Source organism: Bombina bombina, chromosome 1 (assembly GCF_027579735.1).
Source record: "Bombina bombina isolate aBomBom1 chromosome 1, aBomBom1.pri, whole genome shotgun sequence".
Classification (NCBI taxonomy): Eukaryota; Metazoa; Chordata; class Amphibia; order Anura; family Bombinatoridae; genus Bombina; species Bombina bombina.
The window spans coordinates 559,606,488-559,625,097 of record NC_069499.1 but is presented as its reverse complement, the minus strand read 5'-3'; the positions used below and the strand labels follow the sequence as shown (position 1 = coordinate 559,625,097).

Genomic DNA, 18,610 nt, shown 5'->3' with positions numbered 1-18,610 from the left:
GAATGACTGGGGTAGGCGGAGCCTAGGAGGGATCATGTGACCAGCTTTGCTGGGCTCTTTGCCATTTCCTGTTGGGGAAGAGAATATCCCACAAGTAAGGATGGACGCCGTGGACCGGACACACCGTTGGAGAAAGTAATTTATCAGGTAAACATAAATTCTGTTTTTTTCTCCCATCTCCTGTCTGTCATAAGTTGTCTCCTTTACATGGGACCACGACGTAGCCATTGTAGTCTAGTGGTTAGCTTGTGGCTATGCAACTCAAGGTTGTTGGTTCATATCCAGCTTCTGACGCTGAATGTTCATATTTAGTGCTTAAACGGTTACTGATCAAAAAACCAGCAGACACAGGTTCTAATCCAATACTTCTGTTCAGCAATCTCATACATAATCTTATGTGTTTTTTATTAAAATTGTCATCTGGACTTCTCTCCATGTAAAGGTTAGATGTTCCTTTAAGGTTGCATTCTTTATGAACCAGGGCAGCATCATTTTGGTGGCGACGCCTTGTAGGTCTCCGATCTGGAGGACTCCTGGTGGAAGTCCCAGAACAGAAGGTTGGTTAGGCCAATCTTTTATTCTGTGGCTCCTCTTTGTTTTCCAAACAGGAGCAGTTTGAGTGAAGTTGTTAAAGAAATCCGCAGATAACGCTCTTTCAGCAGGTAGGGTTTACCCCAGAGCCAGGATCGGATCCTGTAGGGGGTCAATTATATCTGTTTTCTCATACCTGGATACGAGAGGCCCTAGATTTCTAGGGGCTTTGGTCAGAGTTTTCCAGGTTACGTATCATAATTCAACTCCTTCCTCCCAGGAGCAGGTTCACCTCTAAAGAATAGCTGTACCTGGTGATGAGAGAGGTGTTCTATATATGTGTTGGTCCAAGAGGCTCAGTTCATGGTGACCATAGACCTGGAGGGCATGTATGTTTTTTTTTTTTTTGACAGAGGTCAGAAAATAGTGGATTTTTTTCCTCTTGTCTTTCTTTTTAGCATTCTAATATTTGTTCATTCTGTGACTCAATATATGGAGGTAATTGGTCTGATGGTTGATTCATTGGGCATCATTCCTTGGCTCGATTCCATCTGAGTGTCTGCTGTTATGCATGTTCTGATAGTGGACCAGGGGATCCTGTGGCTCTGTCTTGCAGGATAGATCTAAATTAGTGGTAGATCGCTCGCTTAGCTTGCGAGAGGTAGCAGGATTGTTACCCTCATTAACAACAGGTGCTGCTGTCTCGGGGCTCATGCTTCTGGAGATTTTCCTCAGTATTAGTGACCACCGGTCGCTAGCCTGTTCGGATGGTGATTATGGAATTGGGAGGAGTCCTGCTCTTTTCCATAACCATTTTGGAGTTGTAAGCGATCTACATTGCTCTGATGGCTGTGCCTCAGTTGTCTTAACCGGGTTTTCCGGTTCTGGTTGTACAATTTCATCTCAGGCGGTTACGTTAACCACCTGGGAAGAACCTGGAGTTCCTTTGCCATGATTGGCGTGGATTGTTTGGTGAGGCGGATGCTCACATCATTTATCCACTATTCACATTTCAGGAGTAAATACCGGGAGCGGTCTTCTTGAGCGGTCAGATTTTTCTCCCAGAGGTGTTCTCTAGGTTAACCCTCAATGAGGGGTGCTGGAGTTGGAGATGGCAGTTACGTCAAGCTTCCAGGTTATGTTACAGGTCTAGAGATCAGCAAGCTGCTCTGTTAAATTCCCTGGCATTGCTTTAGGATTCAGTCTGGTATCACTGTTTCTTGGTTCGCTCCTCTTTCACAGATCATTGTTTGTATCAAACAGGAGAGGCGTAGTAATTCAGATTATCCCTGCATGCCTCGCAGGACCTGCGTAGGCAGACCTAGAGGAGTTGTTATCTCTTCACATTAGAGACTGCCTCTGAGTAAGGACCTTCTGATCAGGGTCCTTTGGTTTCCTCTAAAGATGGGCTTTCAGATTTGGTCGTTGAGACTTTGATACTGGCGGGTAAGACTGTGACATAGAGAGTTTTACCATATAGTATTGATGTGAATCCAAGGGCTACTCTCGAGTAGAGTTAGGATTCCTAGAAATTAGTTTTTTCTCCTGGAGGGAGCAAGACAAGAAATCGCCTGAGACAAAGTCGGCATGAAGGGGCGGCCCCCAATCCAGCTCTGGATCTTGTAGGGGGCAGACTGTCGCTCTTTTCTGAAGCTTGGTTTGGGACGTGCAAGACCCGTGGGTCCCTGGAGGTCATCGCTCAGAGATACAAAATAGGGTTTCAAGGTCTCATCCACCCGAGGGACAGATCTCTTCCTATCAAACCTATCTTCTAGGCCAGAAAGAGAGAAGCCGTTCTGGGGTGAGTGATGGGATCTCTCCTCCCTAGGAGTCATTGTCCCAGTACCTCTTGCAGAAAGGGGTCTGGGTACTATTCAAACCTCTTTGTGGTCCCAAAGAAGATGGAACTTTCCGCCCGATTCTGGACCACAAATGCTTAAACAAATTCCTATCTGTCCCCCTCGTTCAAGATGGAGACGATAAGGTCATCTTTCCCTTAGTTCAGGAAGGACAGTTCATGACCACTATAGATCTGAAGGATGCTTACCTTCACGTTCCAATATACAAGGAACACTTCAAGTTCCTAAGGTTTGCGTTCCTGGTACCAGCACTTTCAGTTTATTTCACTTCCGTTTGGTCTAGCTACTGCTTCAAGAGTTTTTACGAAGGCTCTTCTGTTTCTTTCTTCGATCTCATGGGTGGAAGATAAACTTAGAAAAGAGTTCTCTTATTCCCAGTAACAGGGTGGATTCCTGGGTACTATAATAGACTCTCATATCCATGAGGATATTCCTTACAGACCAGAGACGTTACAAGCTTACTTCCTCTAGTCTTGCCATCCAGCCCTCCTTAGAGGCCCTCTGTGGCTTGGTGTATTGAGGTGATTGGTCTCATGGTGTTCAGCATGGATATCATTCATTTGCCAAATTGTGTCTCAGACCACTTCAGCTGTGCATGCTGGGACAGTGAATGGTGATCATTCAGATCTGTCTCAACAGATTTCTCTGGATAACGGTCGAGAGAATAGCTCTCCTGGTGGCTCTGTCCAGATCACCTGGAGGGACATCCTTCTTGAGACCATCCTGGAGATCGTGACTACAGACGCAAGTCTATTAGGATGGGGAGCTGTTTGGGGTGCCAGGAAGCACAGGGACTGTGGACGCGAGAGGGAATCCCTCCTCCTGATCAACATTTGGAACTTTGAGCGATCTTCAATGCTCTAAAGACTTGGCCTCTTCTGGGGTTCGTCCCAGTTTATCAGATTACAATCAGACAACATAACCTTGGTGGCTTACATCAGCCATCAGGGGGGGGAACGAGGAGCTCCCTAGCAATCAGGGAAGTATCTTGAATTCTGGAGTGGGCGGAGACCCGCAACTGTTCGGTGTCAGCGAGCCACATTCCGTGTGTGGACAACTGGGAAGCGGATTTCCTCAGCAGACAATCCTTTCATCCAAGGGAATGGTCTCTCCATCCCAAGGTGTTTGCAGAGATTTGCAACAGATGGGGGGCACCAGAGATAGATCTCATGGTGTCCCGGCTCAATTCCATGCTACCCAGATATGGGTCGCTGTCCAGGGATCCTCAGGCGGAGCTAATAGATGCATTAGTAGTAGAGGTTCAATCTAATTTACATTTTTCCTCCGTTACTACTTCTTCCTCGGGTAGTGCTCCACATAAAGCAGGAGCAGGCATCAGTGATACTGATTGCTCCATCGTGGACGTGAAGGATGTGGTTCGCGAACCTGGTGGGGATGTCTCTCATCTCCTCTGTGGAAGTTATCTTGTCGCAGGGATCTGCTGGAACAGGGTCCTTTTGTTCATCAAAATCTAGATTCCTTAGGCTGACTGCGTAGGGATTGAACACTTAATCTTAGCCTAGAGAGGTTTCTCTGAGAGGGTTATTGACACTTCTCATTCAGGCTCGGTAAGCCTCTTACTCGTATGCATCTATCATAAGGGTGTGGAGAGGCTTACCTTATTCTGGTGTGAAGAGCGTGGTTTAGCCTGGCAGAAGGTTACGGCTGCCAGGATTATTTCCTTTCTCCAGGAGGGTCTGGAGAAGGGGCTTTCTGCCAGTTCCCTCAGGGGACAGATTCAACCGTTTTCTGACATGCAATCTTTCTTTAAGGCTCTTATCAGGATCAGACCTGTGTTTAGATCTAGCCGCTCCACCTTGAGTTTGAATCTTGTTCTTAAGTTTTACAACGGGCTCCGTGTGAGCCTATGCATTTGGTTGACATTAAATTGTTGTCCTGGAAGGTTCTTTTTCTATTGGCTATTGCGTTGGTTCGCAGAGTTTCTGATAATGACTGCCTTGCAAATGTGATCCTCCTTATCTAGTGTTTCCACACTTATAAGGCTGTCCTACGTACCCACTTGGGTTTTCTACCTAAGGTGGTGTCTAATCGTAACATCAATCAGGAGATTGTGGTTCCTTCCTTATGTCCTAATCCTTGTTCTTCGAAGGAACGTTTACTTCATAATCTGGATGTGGTTCGAGGCTTTAAAGTTTTTATTTTCAAGCTACTAAGGGATTTAGACAAACTTCTTCCTTGTTTTGTTATCTACTCTGGGAAGCGTAAGGTCTGAAGGCCTCTTCGACTTTCCTTATCTTTTTAGTTAAGGAGTGTTATAAGCTTAGCTTACGAGTCAGCGGGACTTAGACCTCCTCAGAGGATTGCGGCTCATTCCACTAGGCTTCCTCTTGGGCCTTTTAAGGACTAGGCCTCTATGGATCAGATTTGTAAGGCGGCTACCTGGTCCTCCTTACATACTTTTTCAAAATTCTACAAATTTTACGTTTTTGCTTTGGCTGAAGCAGCTTTTGGGAGAAAGGTTTTATAGGCTGTGGTGCCCTCAGATTATGGTCCGCCTTACCTATAACCCTCCCGTTATCATTCAGTGTCCTCTAGCGCTTGGGTATCGTTTTCCCAACAGTAAGGATTGATGCCGTGGACTCTCCTCATATTAAGAAGGAAAACATAAATTATGCTTACCTGATAATTTAATTTCCTTCTGTATGAGGAGAGTCCACGGCCCCTGCCCGTATACTCCGATGAGCGGTGCAAAATTTATTTTTCTCTTCCGGCACCATTTATACCCTGATATTTCTCCTACTGTTCCTTGTTCCCTTGGCAGAATGACCGGGATATGAGGGAAGTAGGGGGAGTATTTAAGCCTTTGGCTGGAGTGTCTTTGCCTCATCCTGGTGGCCAGGTTCAGTATTTCCTAACAGTAAGAAATGATGTCGTGAACTCTCCTCATACAGAAGGAAATGAAATTATCAGGTAAGCATAATTTATATTTTTGTTAGAAATTACGAATCCGGCTTCCTCCAATCACAGCATGCCTCAGGGGGGAAGCCGTTATTGGAGGAAGCCAGATTCTTCATTTCTGACGTATGAAGAGATGATCTGAGGGAGGGCAGAATTGCTGCTCCGACGCTTGCAAGGAAGAAAAGGTAAGTATTTTTTAAAATGGCTGCAATGTAAACTTTCATGAATGAAACTACCCCTGTTTTTAATAGTATTTTTAAAACCAAGTCTTTCATTCGTGAAAATTTACATTTACTTTAATTATATAAATACAATGGTTCCACAGTGCTGTGCATTACAAAGGAAGACCAAACCTTCCGGTAACGGTAAATCAAGACATTTATTTGTGTTGCTATAGAAGTTAGATAATGGTATGTCAAAAAAATCCATGTTTCAAATGTGTGCTATATGTGTGTTCTGTGCACTCCATTAGATGATCACATTACAATAAAGACAAAGGTTTACACACAAGGTAAAAGGAAGACTTATAAGTGCTATGTGATACACACCCAAAAAACAAACAATTTCCAACACCTGAGCCTATACAGATTTGAGAACATTTGTTTTGCCAAACCTTATACTAAGACCAGAATGTTTTTTGTTGCTGCGTGGCTTTGACATTTGCAATAGTCAGTGGATTAGCTTCTGTTTTATGCTCCGACTTTGCTTTCAGATTCTTACAGAAGCTCGTTCTTTGCTGCACAGTTGAGGACTCTAGAGCGGTTGTTTTTCAACCAGTGTGCCGTGGCACACTAAGTGTGCCGTGAGAGATCCTCAGGTGGCCACGGCAGATTGACAACAGTGTGACATATTTTTTAAACTTTTGCTTGTTTTTTACTCCCAGTGCAGGGGTAGTTTGGTAGGAGGCATGGCATAACAGCACAATACAGTACAGTATGTGTGTGTTTGTGGTGTATGTGTATATATATAAGCTGTAATTTGGATACAATGTGTGATTTTTTTTAAATTTTGGGATGGTGGTGTGCCACAGGATTTTTTAATGTAAAAAAAGTGTGCCACGGCAAAAAAAGGTAAAAATCACTGCTCTAGAGAAGTATCCGAGTCTCACCTGAGACAATGTAATTATATTTGCTGTAGAGCAACTTGTCTTTATGTCGTTGTTTATTGATGACATAGAGCCCCTCCCCTGCAGTAATCCTCAAGAAAGGAAAATATATACAGGGCACAGGCTGATGAGCTAAGCTTGCATTTTACTGTTAACAAGATATACATGTGTAATCTTGACATCAATACAAGGAGACATGTTATGCTCTATATTCCTGAGGGTGTCTGCATAAGGGTGTCTGCCTGAATGTTTCTGTTATTTTTCATATACAAAGTATTTTACAATATATTTCTATTGTTACTGTTATCTTGTTGTTTTTTCTCTCTGTCCGCGTGTGGTCTGCTCTTAATGGTTATGTATTCCCCTTTTTATTTCTGTCTTTTAGGATTTTGTCTGTTGTTGCCTACTTCTGCGCCTTTCTTTGTGCACTATGGGCCAGATTCCGAGTGGCGTGCCTAACTGTTTCTCACGATGTGATAGTAAATGTGAACGCGTAAGCACAATCGCAATTTACACTAGAGAAAGATTACCGCAACCTCAGAGCTCTGGTTAATTCTTACATGAGAGAAAAAAAACACATAAAAAATTCACATCAAAAATACATTTAACAGTAACAGTTACACTCAAAACAGTTACACTATCTGATTAAAAGATTATTTAAATAAAGAATATTGCATAAAAAAAGTTACAAGGGCTCAAAGATATGATGGTATCAGGTGTTAGGAAAAAATTACATATATATGTTCTAATATAAATACACACACATATATATATATATATATTATATATATATTAATATATATAAATATATATATATATTACTATATATATATATATATACATAGCCAGGATGTGCACTCTCACTTTCCTTGATCTACCATGGTGCTAGTAAATACATAGTAGCAAAAGAAAAACTTGCACTCACTGATGATTCAAAATCAGATTTACTGTGATAAAAGTGTAACGTTTTCGGGAATTTTTCATCCCCTTCCTCAGACACAAGTGATACAAAACAGCAATGCCTTTATGGCCAAACATATATTAACCCCCACCCCCAATTAGACAAAAAAAAAAACGCCATTAAACGGTGGTCATGGTAACCACTAGCGTCATATAAATAATCACCATAGTGAAATTATTCATATACAATCCGAGTATACCTTACTCATTAGTGCTAATCAGCATAGTGATGTGACTTTACAGAGGACACAGGAGAAACATGGATAGCTTGAAACAAAGGAATCTGCAGTCCCACATCCCATACGAGTTTGACAATACAACATTAGTAAGAATGAGCTCACTTCTGATTAAATCAATATTATATTAGACAGAATATGCCACTGTAATCCTCTATATACTATAAGAACTACAATATGACATATGTTACATAGCAGCAAAACGCTAGCTACTACCCATTACGATTCATTTGGGATGTTTCTAACAGGCGCAGCTGTAGCCGCAGAGGCATCGCCATTCAGTCCGTGATACCGAAAGTGACACACTCTGTCACAGAGAGGCATTAACCAATCAATAGGCGGCTCACAGGTTACCATGGAAACATAGCAAAACAACAACAATGCGGCGAGAAGCGCCCCCAGGCATACCAGCTCATCAATTGCGCAATCTTCCCTCAAAGCAACCTTGTTATGCGATTCTACACCTACAATTTTTGACTTCTAGTGATGTTATATAAAGAACACTTATATGTAATATAAGCATGAAAGCAACTATATTGTTATGTGTTGCAGGGAATGATACCTATCCATAACGACCATCGGCTCAAACGCCCTGTGTATCCAAAACTGGATAATACATATAAATCAAATCTGTTCACATACTGTGATATATGCCAAATATCTGGGGACAAAAACGATCCTCTAAATATATATTCCCAGACATTTGGCATATATCACATACATAGAAGTTAATTGGAGCCCTTTTCAGTCAAGTAGATATAAACATGAAAAAGCATATTTATGCAATATTCATATTTAATAAAGTGCACTACCCAATATGCGCACAAAAAGCTTATTTCTAGAAAAGTTAACGCACGAGCAAGATACCGCTTCACTCGTCATCATGACCTATATGTTTTCTGAAGCTATTACACATTCTTAAAAAAGCCCACCTTGATTGACAGTCATCATTCTTTTTATTGCAGTCTACTAAACAGAATGGATGGACAGAGAATATCTTGTCCTTGTCTGGTCTTATGCCCCCCCCATATTAACACAATATGCTGAATGTGTAAAAAAGCATATGTAATCCCTAAACTGAGTTGGTACTTAACCCTGACCATTAAGGCTTGATAAATGGCCTTTATAAATGCGGGAAAGTGTTTTTAATATCTTTTACCCTTATATTATTGGCTCAGCAAAGTATGAAGCTAATAACTGATTAAGCTTCTTTCCTCAAAGGAAACTTATACTAAATCCATAAAACATCTATGTATAGTAAAAACCATGTTATGCACTTTCAGTTTTCATTTTGACTTTAACTCTCAGCTAAATTCTTTGCTCTTAGGACAAGATTCTGTGAAGCAGATATTTAAGATTAACCCTCACCAGGTTTACTGTATATATTAGGGAGCTCTATGAGATACTTAATTACAAGTGGAGTATTTTGCACCGCTATTAAGTAAATGGTTATTATTCATAACGCAAGCAGTATTATGTTGTTCACTACAGTACTCATGATGGATAGATTGAATGCGTGATAGTTTTCTATGAGGGACCAAGTTAAAATTATTTATGTCGGATAACATTAATACGCAAACCAATCACAAAAATTCCACTCAGGTAGTGAAGTTTTTCATTTATTCTGTAGCATTTTAAGGTATATTTTAATGCTCAAAACCAAGCGCTAAGGTATACCAGGGATTTAAAAGTGTTAAATAAGAATGGGTTGCTGCGTGCAAGCTCAAAATTTAACCAATAACTGTAAAACTGTAAACTGTGCGCAATGAGTGTGCAACTACCGCAAAGTATTATTGAAATTGTAGGGGTGCTCTATTTATCAGGCACATTAAAATGCTTTGGTTGAATATTTTAACCAATAACTTGTAACACCCACTGGAGTGTTATGTATTTTGTGAGGCCAAGTGCAACATAACAAGAATCCTCATTAACAATTGCACTCCACTGGAAATCCAGTTCTTAATGTGTCTTGGGTAATTTGCATGCTTTGCATAATGTTTCAGCCAAAGCCCTGTGAAGGCTACCCTGGACTGGAGTGGGAAGTACTTTCAGAAATATGTCTCTTCTCTTCTTAATCCTTTCATGCCTAGCATGGCACAGTATTATGATAGCAACAGAGCATCACATTATCACTAAAGTAACTTTTAGACTTTCATGTGCATGAGGGAGACATTCAGTAAACTCTAGCACTGCCTGCAGGTACTGTTTGGCTGTCCAAAGCTAAAGAATACATTGGGCTACATTTTATCTATCACTCACCTGTCCTTGGGTAATGGGTTTGTCTTTCCTATTCCACTATTGAACAGCTACATCATCCTTCTCTCTAGTGTACATCATTCACTTAACTTACTCAATGCAGCACATTTTTGCTTTTTTCTCTAACTACTTAGCTAATTTGTCTCCTGCACTACTGATAAACAGACAGTGCTATTATCCCCTTTGTAATCATCATCAGAATACTGAAGAAAATCCAGAAGCACCAAGTAGAAGTATTTGCAGTTCTTTAAATAAATGTATTTATGACCACTTCCAACAGAGTAGATCTTCTAACTCAACCTATTCTGAGATAAGGACCATTGAGCACAATGCATATATCCAGTGCTTTTATATAGTTAGTATATGCCCCACCCACTTTTCCAGCCCTCATTCTTTGTCTCCATATTATTAATACACATGCCAAGGCAGCACTGGCAATATTGTGTATGACCTCACTGGACTTGTACGGGATACGAGTTTATTCACAGGCCTTATCAACATATGCCCTCAAGATAATAAGCTCTTAAAATGTAATTAAAATAAACGTGCAAGTAGTTTAAGCGATTCATTTTTTTCTGAGGTTTTCTTCTGCTTTAATACATTTCTAAGTTTTGTTCACCAGACCAATGAGAATGAAAAAAAAATGTAGTGCAGCCCATCATTTGGAAAGGATGTATATTAAATCAAGGCTCAGTGTAAAGTAGGGTCATAGAATGACAGATGTTAGACTTATATGTGATCGTTTATTGATCTATGTATTTTGAAATGTATTATTCTTTGTAGCAAACAATGGCATAGTATCCTTTCATGGGAATGATTAAACTGCAGAGATTAATTGGAAGGCTTCTCTATTGTGAAATGTATTAAATGAGAATCTTTTTTATTTCTTCATAATATCCATACTTAAGGGAACCTGACATAACAATAGCTTGATTTGGATTTTTATATGAAATCCATTGTTGTGTTTGTTTATGTATGCTTCATAATTCTTGATTTTTTAGACTACATTTATTTCTCTGGGTTATGAGGTACCTTTTGTACAGGGTTTTCTACAAGGTTGGTACATTATCGAGAGGTTTATTTCTTTCTATGGTGGTGAGAGTCCACAATTCCTTACTGTTGGTTATTCATCACCTGGCCACAAGGAGGAGGCAAAGACATCATACACCAGAGCTTTAAGTATCTCTTGCATTAGAGCAGGGTTCTTCAAACTACAGGTCAGGACCCATTACTGGGTAGCAACACAATGTTTACTGGGTTGCGACTTGTGTCTGGTGTGTGTGTTTATATAAGTGTGGGTGTGTGCGTTTTATATAAGTGTGTGTGTGGTATGTGTGCTATTTTAATGTGTGTGTTATTGTGTATGTATGTGTGCTATTTTAATGTGTGTGTGTGTGGTATGTGTGCTATTTTAATGTGTGTGTTATTTGGAGGGTGTGGTGTGTGTGTTATATGAGAGTGTGTTTGTGTGTGGTATGTGTGCTTTTTTAATGTGTGTGTTATTTGGGGTGTGTGGTGTGTGTTTGTGTTATTTGAAATTTAGTGTGTGTGGTATGTGTGCTATTTGAATATGTGTGTTATATGGGGTGTGTTATATGAGTGTGTGTGTAAGGGGGGTATGTGTGCTATTTGAAAGTATGTGTTATTTGGGGTGCATGGCATGTGTATGTGTTATTTGAGAGTGTGTATGGTATGTGTGTTATATGGGGTGTGTGTTTGTGTGTGCTATTTGGAGTGTGCTGTGTGTGTTTGTTGTATGAGAGTGTGTGCTATGTGTGCTGTTTGAATGTGTGTGTTATTTGGGGGGGGGCGCTGTATGAGAGTGTGTGGTGTGTGTCTAGGGTGTGTTTGTTGTATGAGAGTGTGTGGTGTGTGTATTTGTTTACAACACTTTCAAGTTTGACTACAATCAGGAATAAAGTACACACCATGTTAGTCACTTTGCCAAAAATTGCAGTTATCTTGCTGTATATTATCTCAGACAAAGCATAAAAATAGGGTCACAAAGGTATGTGGTATTATGGCACTGGGTCTTGGGAATAAGTTTGAAGAACCCTGCTCTAGAGGACCGTGCTTCCTTCAGAGAGCCTATGGGGATAGGATGCTGGAACGTTTTCTTTCAGGCTTTCCTACAGGGTAGTTTGTTGTTTCAACCAGCTGTGGGTACTGCTTGTGTGACAGGTACAGCAGTTCTCTATAGTGTCGCTGATTAAAGAGAGTTCAATCTTTATTTGTGATGCTATCATTAAACGTATCCACCTTAATGCAAACAATACAGCCTTGTTCTTGCCAAAGAAGCCTTATGGTTGAAGTTGTGGTCTGCCCGAACGGCAGTATCTAAGTTGAGAACTCCTTACGCTGCATTTAAAAGGTAAGATTCTTGTTTGGTCTGGGCTTTGGATTCTATAATTTCCACTATCACAGGTGTTCAAGGCAGCCTTTTTGCCTCAGGATAATACATTTAGGGCTAAGAGTAAAGCTGGGCACCGGTTTTAGAATCCTTCTTCAAGCCAGGGAATCAAAATCTGATTCCTTGCACAAACTGAATTCCTCCAAGTCTACCTGGAAACCCAATCCAGTCTGTAATGTAGGCTAAGCAAAACAAGAAGTCACCTTTCAATGCCTAATCTGCATGAAGGTGCAGCCCCAATCCATACTCTTTGCTGGGAGGTGGCAGGTTAAGCCTTTTTAAAAAGGCCTGTGTCTTCAGTTTGTTCAGAATTTCTGGGTAATGGAAATTATTTCTCAGGGGTACAGTATAGGTTTTTGGTCTCTGGCCTTCTCGAGAGAGATTTCTTCTTTCTCATGTATCAGAGACCAGAAAAGCAGACAGAATTCCTTCAGGTGTGTTCAGGATCTGGATAATATGGGAGTGATTGTTCCTGTTCCTGCATCAGAGCACGAGAGGGAATTGTATTCCAATCTCTTTATTGTTCGAATGAAGGAACGATCAGACCCATTCTTAGGGTCCATCCTTCAAGATGGAAACTATCAGATTAATCCTTCCTCTAGTTTTTCAGGGTAAGTTTTTGACAACTTGTGGGATGCTTACCCACACATTTATATACACAAAGGTCATCTCTGCTTTCTTTGTTTTGCTTTCCTGGACAAAGATTATCTATTTGTAGCTCTCCCTTTGGTCTTGCTACAGTTCCTAGGACTTTTACCAAGGTTCTCGGTTCTCTTCTATCCTTTTGCTGTGACTTTTTACTTGGACAGTATTTTGGTTCAAGCTCCCTTTTCACCTGTAGTGGCCGCTAATACAGAGATCTACTCTGGTTTCTTCATAGTCATGGCTGGAGAGTCAACGTCACAAAATATTTGTTGACTCCTTGCTCGAGGGTTTCTTTCCTGAGAGTGATCATAGACTCAGTCTCCATGAGACTATTTGTGACAGATCTACTCTAGCTCAAACTACAGTAAGCTTGCCAGGTCTTTACCAGGATTCTGTGGCTCAGTATATGGAGGTTGTGGGTCTGATAGTGGCAGCTTCAGATGCCATTTAATTTGCCAGGTTTTATTTGCGCTCCACTGCATTTATGTATGCCCAGGCAGTGGAATGGAGACCACCTCTGATTTAATCCATCTAGAGTCGACAGAGATTCTCTTTCCTAGTGAATATACTCTTTTCAAGTTTTTCAGGGGATGTTTTCTTCATCCGTCATTCCTGGAGTCAACAATTGGAAAGCGGATTGTTTGAGCCTCAGACTCTACATTCTGGGTATAGCCCATCAATCAGTAGATCTTCGATCAGATAGTGTGTCGCTGGGGTCTCCAGAAATTGATTTGATGACTTTCACCTCAACCACAAATGTTCAAAATAGGGCTTGAGATTGAGGGACCCTCAGGCAGTATTCATAGATGCACTATCAGCTCCTTGACCATTTCATCTAGTTAATCTGTTTCCTCAAATTGTTCTTCTGAGAGTGATTAGTCAGGTCCAACAAGAGCAAATGTCAACAATCATAATAGCTTCTGCTTGGCCTCACAGGATGTGATATGCCCATCTGCTTCAGATGTCCATCAGGCCCCTGTGGCGTTTTCCTCAACGCCCAGATATTTTATCTCAAGGGCCATTCCTTTATCAAAATCCTTCATCACTCAATCTTACTGCTTGGTGATTGAACACTTAGTTCTTTCACAGAGAGGTTTCTCTGATTTTCCTAATAGAGAACTTGATTCAAGCTTGCAAGCTGGTTACCAGAAAAATTCATCATAAGGTATGGAAGATATATTTTTTTTTCTCTGTATTCAGACAGAGAATATTCATAGCATTCCGTTAGAATTACTTGAATCTTGGAGTTCTTTCTGGATAGCTGATTCATAGAAAAAGAAAAAACTGAAGAATTACGATCTGAAGTCAGCATTAAGCAAGAAAAAACAGATGTTATGAATAACCAGTCTAAAGTTTTGCATATTCAAAACAATTTCCACGATTACATTTTTTTTTCCAATGATCATACTTACTTAAGTATTAGCACCACTTTAATTACTGAGAACATTATCTGTTTCAAATTTTAAGTCAGCAACAATTTTTATTTTACTGGTCTCATCAGTCCAAATAATGGCCAGAACTGTATGATTCGCCTCTGAATTCCTTGATTGTGTTTTGTTATTATTAGGTGATCTTAAAATCTTGAAAACAGTTATAGAATCCCTTCCAAGATATTTTGACAACAGGTCTTATTTAAAGGGACAGTCTAGTCAAAATCAAACTTTCATGATTTAGGGTAGGACATGCAATTTCTTTCCTAGAGGTGGCAAGAGTCCTCGATCCATTACTCATGGTATATACATTCCTACCACTAGGAGGGGGCTAAGTCTCCCAAACCCCAAGAGTCCTATAAACCCGCCCCACCTTACACATAGTCTTAGTCTTTACTTTGCCTCTGTTGGAGGTGGAAGCATGAAGATGGTTGCATGATTTCTTCAGTATAAGGGTTTTCAGTGTATGTTAAAGCCCGGTTTTCCTCAGAGTAGAGTGCTTGTCAGAGGGATGTATTTGGAGTATGGTTTGTGATGCAATGGTTTTGCCTCATGGGAAATCCTATATAGGCCCTCTGTAAATTCGGTAGCAGGGACTTGTCTTCTACCTCCCTTTACACATCTACATTATACTCCTATTCCATGACTTCTGCTGATACTGTATGTTTCAGTACTGGTTTGGCTGTCCGCTACTTGCTTGATGGTGGACGATTGTCTATGGGTAAGTATGTTTTATATTTTTATATAGAAACTCATATAGCTTTGATTATGGGATCTTTAAAATGTTAAAAATGTATCTATATATGTGTATGTGTAGCCCTGGGACAGAGAGTCACTATTCCCCTTGCTTTTGCACGCAATTTATATATATATATATATATATATATATATATATATAGGGACCTATCTATCAAGCTCCTACCGCTGCTCCATAACCTGTCTGCCTGCTCTGAGCAGGCGGACAGACATCGCCGGAAATCAACCCGATCGAGTTATGATCGGGTTGATTGACACCCCCTGCTGGCGGCCGATTGGGGGGCGGCGTTGCACCAGCAGCTCTTGTGAGCTGCTGGTGCAATGCTGAATACGGCGAGCGTATGGCTCGCCGTATTCAGCGAGGTCTGGCGGACCTGATCCGCCCTGTCGGATCAGGTCCGCCAGACTTTCATAAATAGGGGCCATAGACTCTCATATAGCTATATTTGTCTGCACTTTTAACTGTTAAAAATGTATATATGGCCCTGGGACAGAATATCATTATTACCTTTGTATTGTGCTCAAACAAATAAGAGAGACTTAGGGAGGGCAGACTCTTTCTGCCAAGCCAGCTGTAGTAGTTTAATGATTTGCTGGGCTTACCTAGCAAGCAAGTTTGAAGATTGAATCCAGCTGCAGCTAATTTTCACCTTGATTGTTGCCTTCACAAGTTGGTGATCTTGAAATCTTGAGATCAGTTTCAGAATCCCTTCCTAGATCATTGACAAGATGTCTTATTTAAAGGGACAGTCTAGTCAAAATCAAACTTTCAAGATTCAGGTAGGGCATCCAATTTTATAACAACTTCCCAATTTACTTTTATCATAACATTTGCTTTGTTCCCTTGGTATTCTTTGTTGGAAGCTAAACATAGGAAGGCTCATGTGCTAATTGCTAAGCCCTTAAAGGCCACCTCTTACTATCAGGGCATTTTGACAGTTTATTCACAAGGTAGACAGCGCTAGTTCATGTGTGTCTTATAGATAACATTGTGCTCACTCCTGTGAGTTACCTAGGAATCAGCACTGATTGACTAAATACAAGTCTTTCAAAAAGAACTGAAATAAGGGGGCTGTCTGCAGAGGCTTTGATACAAGGTAATTACAGAGGTAAAAAGTGTATAAATATAACAGTGTTAGTCATGCAAAACTGGGGAATGGGTAATAAAAGGATATCTTTCTGGAGTAGACTGTCCCTTTAATAAGGAGTACATAAACAGTTTTTATTGTTTCATATAAGGATGTAAAAAAAAAGTTTCTTACAACATTATGAAAATGGCTTATTGTTGGTTTTCCCCCAACACATTTTGACCCTCAATATTAACTAGGAACAAACTTGTCTGTGGCCCTTGGGATTACATTAGACTGGTGTCTAGCCTATATTTATTTACGAGTGTCATTCAGATGTAAAGCATTTTTTTCATGTACTGACATAATTTAAGTGGCTCTTGTCTATCAATCTCATTAGTTATGGCAATGTCTGACTGTCTATCTCAACAACTGATGAAGGCTTGGTGGTACATGCTATAATTGTAGTTTCCTTATCTAAGTATTTGTGGATATGTATGTTTTCATATTACTTATAATTATCTGTAACTTCTTGGATTAAGAGATTTCTGAAAAAACTTGAGGAAAAAGTTACAGCTCTGACTCCAAAACAAGCTGAGTGTGTCGGGAGTCATCTTTCTGTAGAGAGCTTGAGAGAGAAAAGGAAATTGAGGAGGGATTCCTGGAGAGAGGGGCAGGAGAGAAGGATGGTTTCCATAACAACACAGAAATGGTGTATGTTGTTTAGCCCAGGAAGAAGCTCAGGTTTATAGTGAAAGAAATGGTTTTTATATATTGCAGTTTGCTGGAGATTTCGGGAGGGGGCAAGAAGAGTAAAAGTATGTGTACAAACTACCCTTTCTGATTTTTGGCAGCATTTCATAAATAAGCTTTTTTCACATTCATAGGTAAAACTAGAACTTTGCGGTCTGTTTTGTTTTCCTGTTAAGTATAGTACTTGAAAACTTTATACTTTAATTTTGCCAGGCTTGCAATTTAAGATGTTATAAAGAAGACAATTATAAGAAGCTGATTTTGCTATTACAAGTTTTTTATAATTGAATCCTTCCTATGATATTGCAAATCTCACACATGCAAACTTGCACTCCTACCCAAGACAGTCCATTCATTTAATGCTACTTTAAAGTGTTTTTGCATGTGATCCAAAAAAAAGGTTATAACTACAAAGTAGGTCATTTTGGAGATTTCAAATCTTTAGTTGCTTTCCTTCTCTAATTTGATTAATTTATATATAATAAAATGTTATCAAGTTGCTTATTTTACCATTTAGTATTTGTGGCACCATTCCCTGAGATCATGTGTTTTTTTGTTTTACAGTCAAATTCTGAACAAAACCTGGACCCTCAACAGCTACAGGCATTTGAACAGCTATGTCTTCAGTACAGAGGAACCTCAAGGGTATAACAAGTTGCCATCTATTTATATTGCTCTAGGAACATTATACAGCAAACACACTTTACCAGTCCATGTCCTTTCTCAGATGTATAGGAGCCGATTTACCAATGTCTGGCAGACATCACTGAATGCCGACAGCATACGCTGTCGGCATTTAATATTGCACAAGCAGTTCTGATGAGCTACTTGGCAATTCCGCCCCCTGCAGATTTGCGGCCAATCGGCAGCCAGTGGGGGTGTCAATCAACCCGATCGTACAGGATCGGGCGGATTGATGTCTGCAGGCTCAGAAGGCATGCGGACCAGTTAAGGAGCAGTGGTCTTCCAAGGGTTTCAGTGTTTGTAATCAAAACAGCAAATCTGTAGTGAAAATACTTTTTTTCTATAGTAGTATTTTCAGTCTTCATTTTATTACATCAAAATTAACATTGCCACTATATTATATGTTTTTATGGGACCAGCATTTCATATTAAAGTTTCTATTAAAAAAAAAAAAAAAAACATATCACTATATACTGTTACTGTTTGCACGTAAAAAGGACGACGAGTTTTTTGCTCACAGTTTTTTCATGAAATATGCTACTAATTTGTTGCCTGGATTTAAAAAATTCACATAGCGTTGCAAAGCATAAAAGGTTGGTAGCAGCAGTTTTAGAGTGTATTCCATGATAAAATATTATATGCCTTTTAAAATATATCTTGAGAAGTCACTCTATTGGATGATACAGCAATATTTGTTTTCAAATGTTCCCAAATCATCCAGTACAGAGATTATTCTCAAATGAATGCCAAAATACACTATAAAAATAAAAGGGCATTGCAATTGAAATTGGAGGTTGAAGTCATGATGATTAGAAAGATAATCAGTTCTACTGTAGGTGAGACTCCCCTCTTTTACATTTGTAGTTTTCAGTTAATAATTTGACACAACAGTCACACTAGTAGACTCAATATGTATATTTAAACTATTTTTCATCAAGGCAGTAGTTTCCCTGTTTCTGGAGACTGAAATTCAGGTATTTCTATCCTCTAGATCATTTT

The 18,610-nt window shown here is 40.0% G+C and overlaps 1 protein-coding gene across 1 annotated transcript in view; it reads left to right on the top strand.

Moving 5' to 3' along the window:
* The window catches only part of VPS8 (VPS8 subunit of CORVET complex), a 478,663-nt gene that overhangs the window by 459,402 nt on the left and 651 nt on the right, over nucleotides 1–18,610 (top strand). The window contains 1 exon segment of the mRNA XM_053698746.1: nucleotides 17,492–17,572. Within this exon segment, the coding sequence (XP_053554721.1) occupies nucleotides 17,492–17,572 (81 nt within the window).